At 47.4% G+C, this 5,768-nt stretch overlaps 1 protein-coding gene across 2 annotated transcripts in view; it reads right to left on the bottom strand.

Annotated features, from left to right (window-relative positions):
* ARHGAP26 (Rho GTPase activating protein 26) overlaps nucleotides 1-5,292 on the bottom strand; it is a 744,136-nt gene extending 738,844 nt beyond the window's left edge. For both annotated transcript variants that reach the window (XM_073620639.1, XM_073620638.1), the window contains exon 1: nucleotides 4,833-5,292. In XM_073620639.1, coding sequence (XP_073476740.1) covers nucleotides 4,833-4,986 — 154 coding nt within the window. In that variant the 5' untranslated portion in view covers nucleotides 4,987-5,292. The remainder of the gene's footprint in view (nucleotides 1-4,832) is intronic.
* Nucleotides 5,293-5,768: the final 476 nt, after the last annotated feature.

The following is a 5,768-nucleotide window of genomic DNA, read 5'->3' on the forward strand; positions in this document are numbered from 1 at the left end:
AAAACAAACGTACCTGCCTGGTCACAATGGTCGAATGTACACTTAGCTGTGCATGCGCAGCTTAGTGTATATGCTTGGCAAACCCACTGTCAGAAAGAATGAACTGCCATGCACAGGCATTACATCATTCCAACCTGGCCAATCAAGATGACCGAAGATCCTGAACCCAGAATATGACCAAAGTGAAGATGTTGGCCCCAGCAAGGGAGCAAGAGGAGATGAGTTCCGTTTTAATACTCTGAGTCTAAGATATGGAACAAGCATGTAGATACATGAATGTCAGTGGTTAGAGACCTCCAAATATGTCACTGGCTAAGAACGTGCTAAAGCTGCTGGACCAACATAAGGCTCTAGTATTGTCAGAAGAGGAATACAGAAATCAAAGTCTTCTTTTGGGGTGATACCAGTGTGAATCTTGGTGAACTGACTTCTACATTCAAAATACATAAAATGGAAACATGATAAATCCAGCTAAAACATTCAGAAAGAATAAGTTACTAAAATGTCATAAATAAAGCACAGTAATGAAAAAATCCCATACATTACGCTGTAGTTAGGTGACCATTACTTCTTCAATAAGTAGTGAACACAAATGTGCAGCTCAGGTACTCCACTAAACTCAATAGTTACAAGGGATTTAATTATCAATAGATAAAAAGCACAAATATATCTCTAAAAAGGAAATGACCAATCAAAATAACTCCGGAACACACAACCGATACCGGTTATCACAATCGGCTTTATATCATTTTCATTTCATTTTGCTGCCGTCCGTCACATGTCATACAGCAGTTAATAGTGTCAAACGTATAGGCAAAAATTGTATATATCAATAGTATGACAGGCGATGTACAGCACAATGTAACCCTGTATAAGAAGACTACAGAGCACAGCAGTTATATGACTACATTACATTGTAATCTTGCACTAAAGGACTACAGCAACTGCAATCAGTTATATGACTACAACACACTGCAATCCTGCACAGGAATAGACTACAACGACAATTAGTTACAGCACACTATAACCTTGTATAGGGAGAGGCTATAGTACACAATCACTAAATGATAACCACACACCATAATCCTGTCAGACAGAAATACTGTACAGTGCCCAGCAATCAGTTATCAATTACCACAGCACACTGTAAAACCCTGCACAGGAAAGGACTACAAAAACAGAGCAATTACTTATGACAACTTTCCAGAACAGACTACATTACACAGCAATCAATGATATGACTACAGCACACTGTTACCCTGCAAAGAACAGTTACTACAGTGTCCCGCATAGGGCAGGAAAACAGTGCACAGAAATCAGTTTTATGACCAACAGCACTCTGTAATCCTGCATAGAACAGGACAACAATATACAGCACCCAGTAAGCTTGTAGAGAACAGCACTACAGTAGACAGCAATCAGTTCTGTGATTACAACAAGCTATAACCCTGCACAGAACAGAACTACAGTATACACCCATTATTTACTTGACCACAACACGCTGCAATCCTGCACAGACAGGCCTACAGTGTGTAGCAATTAGTTATTTGACTACAACATACTGTAATCTGCAAGAGGAAAAAGACAACAGTGACAGCAATCAGTTATTTGACTACAGCATACTATAGCCCTGCACTGAAAGGGACCACAGTAATCACTATAGGAATATAGCACACTGTAACCTTACACAGGACAGAGCAACAGCGCACAGCAATGAGTTATAAGACTACAGCACATTTTAACCATGCAAAAGAAATGACTACAGCACACAGCAATTTATTACATTGCTACAAAACAGTGTAATCCTCAACAGGAAAGGATCTCAGTGCACACCAGTTATCTGACTACAGCACCCCAGAACTACAGTACACAGCAGTTATCAGACTACAGCACGCTGTGCGTTTGCATAGGGCAGTTACATGGACTACAGCCCACTGTAAGATTGCATAGGTCAGTTACAGGACTACAGTACACTGTAGTCCTGTTACAGCAATCAGGTATATGACTACAGCACACTGTAGCCCTGCACAGGAAAGGAGTACAGTACAAAGCCCTATGTCTGACTACAACACACTGTACGCCTACAAAAGGACAGGACCACACAGCACTTATTTATATGACTATAGCACATTATATAAGCCTGAACGGAACAGGACTATAGTATAGAGCAATCAGTTATAGGACTACAGCACAAAAAAAAGAGTACAGTATACAGTAACTATTTGACTACTGCACATGAAATGACAACATTATACAGCAATCAGTTGTATGACTACAACATAATGTAACCCTGCACAGGACAGGACTACAGTACCAGCAATCAGTTATCTGACTATAGCACACTAAGTTTGCATTGGACAGTTACAGGACTACAGCACACTATAACCTTGCACAGGACAGGACTACAGTGCACGGCATCAGCAAAATAACTGCAACAAACTCTACCCTGTACAGAACAGGACTACAGTGCACAGCAATTAGTTATCTGACCAAAGCACACTGCAAGCCCACACATGACAGGACTGCAAGATACAGCAATCAGTTATAAGACTACAGCACACTGTTATCCTACATAGGAAAAGACAACAGTACACCTTGATCATTTATCTGAGTACAGCACACTATAATGCTGCACAAGAAAGACTACAGTACAAAGCAATTAGCTATATGGCTGCAGATCACGGTTATGCTGCAATGGATAGAACTACACTGCATATTGATCATTTAGCTACAGCACACTGTAATCTTGCACAGGAAATTACTACAGTATACAGCAATCCGTTACTGTATATGACTACAACACACTGTACACCTACACATGACAGGACTACAGTGATTAGCAAGCACTTATCTGGCTACTGCACACTATATCCCTGCATTAGCCAGGACTGCAGTATACAGCAATCAGTTCCAGGACTGCAGTATACAGCAATCAGTTCCAGGACTGCAGTATACAGCAATCAGTTCCAGGACTGCAGTATACAGCAATCAGTTCCAGGACTGCAGTATACAGCAATCAGTTCCAGGACTGCAGCATACAGCAATCAGTTCCAGGACTGCAGCATACAGCAATCAGTTCCAGGACTGCAGCATACAGCAATCAGTTCCAGGACTGCAGTATACAGCAATCAGTTCCAGGACTGCAGTATACAGCAATCAGTTCCAGGACTGCAGCATACAGCAATCAGTTCCAGGACTGCAGCACACAGCAATCAGTTCCAGGACTGCAGCACACTGTTACCTTGAAAAAGGGCGGGTCTACAGTGCACAACAATCATCTGACTACAGCACACTGTAATCCTGCACAGGAAAGGACTACAGTATACAGCAATCAGTGACTGTATATCACTACAGCACAGCGTCATCCTCCATAGGATGGGACCCAGTGATGTGACCACAGCACAGTGTCACCCTCCACAGGGCGGGACCCAGTGTCACCCTCCACAGGGCGGGACCCAGTGTCACCCTCCACAGGGCGGGACCCAGTGTCACCCTCCACAGGGCGGGACCCAGTGATGTGACCACAGCACAGTGTCACCCTCCACAGGGCGGGACCCAGTGATGTGACTACAGCACAGTGTCACCCTCCATAGGGCGGGACACAGCGTCACCCTCCATAGGGCGGGACACAGCGTCACCCTCCATAGGGCGGGACAGTGATGTGACCACAGCACAGTGTCACCCTCCATAGGAGGGGACACAGTGTCACCCTCCATAGGACGGGACCCAGTGATGTGACCACAGCACAGTGCCAGTCTCCATAGGACGGGACCCGGTGATGTGACCACAGCACAGTGTCCCCCTCCATAGGACGGGACCCAGTGTCCCCCTCCATAGGACGGGACCCAGTGATGTGACCACAGCACAGTGTCAGTCTCCATAGGACGGGACATAGTGTCACCCTCCATAGGACGGGACCCAGTGATGTGACCACAGCACAGTGTCAGTCTCCATAGGACGGGACATAGTGTCACCCTCCATAGGACGGGACCCAGTGATGTGACCACAGCACAGTGTCAGTCTCCATAGGACGGGACATAGTGTCACCCTCCATAGGACGGGACCCAGTGATGTGACCACAGCACAGTGTCAGTCTCCATAGGACGGGACATAGTGTCACCCTCCATAGGACGGGACCCAGTGATGTGACCACAGCACAGTGTCACCCTCCATAGGACGGGACCCAGTGATGTGACCACAGCACAGTGTCAGTCTCCATAGGACGGGACCTGGTGATGTGACCACAGCACAGTGTCCCCCTCCATAGGACGGGACCCAGTGTCCCCCTCCATAGGACGGGACCCAGTGTCCCCCTCCATAGGACGGGACCCAGTGATGTGACCACAGCACAGTGTCACCCTCCATAGGACGGGACCCAGTGTCCCCCTCCATAGGACGGGACCCAGTGATGTGACCACAGCACAGTGTCACCCTCCATAGGACGGGACACAGTGTCACCCTCCATAGGACGGGACCCAGTGATGTGACCACAGCACAGTGTCACCCTCCATAGGACGGGACACAGTGTCACCCTCCATAGGACGGGACACAGTGTCACCCTCCATAGGACGGGACACAGTGTCACCCTCCATAGGACGGGACACAGTGTCACCCTCCATAAGACAGGTGTATCAGGCTGTGTTGTGGAGTGTCATCCCTGCAGTGATGGAAAAGACATGCAGTATAATATTATGTAGTGATCCTATGACGTCACACAGCCTGCACTGATGTGACCTGGCGCCATGGTTTAGTTCTCACACCTGCCCATCCATAATGATAATCCCCAATCCCCCCACATGGGCACTGTACCCTCCCTCCATACCCACACTTACTCTTATGTGCTGCCACCAGTGACTTGCCATCCTTGATGAGCTCTTTAATGAACTTGTTGGTCTTGTCCAGCTCGGTCTCATGGGATTTTAGCCTCTCCCTGAACTGAGGACTATCCAGGTAGCAATCAGTGAACTCCAGCGGAGGCAATCCCATGGTGTGTAGAGAGGAGCAATGGAAGGAAACGATTATGAAGTGGTATGAGTGCGCTCAGATCCCAGCCTGGAGGAAGGCGCGGAGCTCAGGACATGACGGCAGGACAGCGGGAGAGATGTGCTCATTGAAAGTTTCCTCGCACAGCCAGCAGCTGGAGTGTGCTGATGATGTCACTCGGGCTGTGATGGCATCCGGCTCCGAGCTCTCTCATTGGAAGCTCGGGGAAATGAGGAGCACAGCGGGCCTCTCACATAAGGCCCTGTGATCTCATACTCGCTGCCCGCCACCTCCCACCGAGCTCTACTCAGACACCGCCCATCCTGAGCTCCGACCAATCATCTACAACCGAGCTCTGACCAAACACCGCCCATCCTGAGCTCTGCCCAATCACCTTCTACCAAGCGCTGCGCAAACACCTCCCACCTCGAGCTCTGACCAGCCTTCTCTGGGTTCTGAGAGACACACATCCCCGGCATCCCTCCGGACATTAACCACTGCATGGTTGTGCTATGGATGCTACAGTGTGTCCCTGGAAAGGCTGTTCGTTACCTACTACCACAAATCAATTATTATAACCACTTCAGTACCAGACGCTTTCACCTTCTTCCTGTCCAGGTCAATTTTCAGCTTTCAGCACTGTCATGCTTTGAATGACAAATGCGCAGTCATGCAACGCTGTACCCAAACGAAATTGGTATCATTTTTTCCCAGCTTTCTTTTGGTGGTATTTGATCACAACTGGGTTTTTATTTTTTTGGTAAACAAATAAAAAAAGACCGAAA

The sequence above is a fragment of the Aquarana catesbeiana genome, linkage group LG03 (assembly GCF_042186555.1).
Source record: "Aquarana catesbeiana isolate 2022-GZ linkage group LG03, ASM4218655v1, whole genome shotgun sequence".
In the NCBI taxonomy this organism is placed as follows: domain Eukaryota; kingdom Metazoa; phylum Chordata; class Amphibia; order Anura; family Ranidae; genus Aquarana; species Aquarana catesbeiana.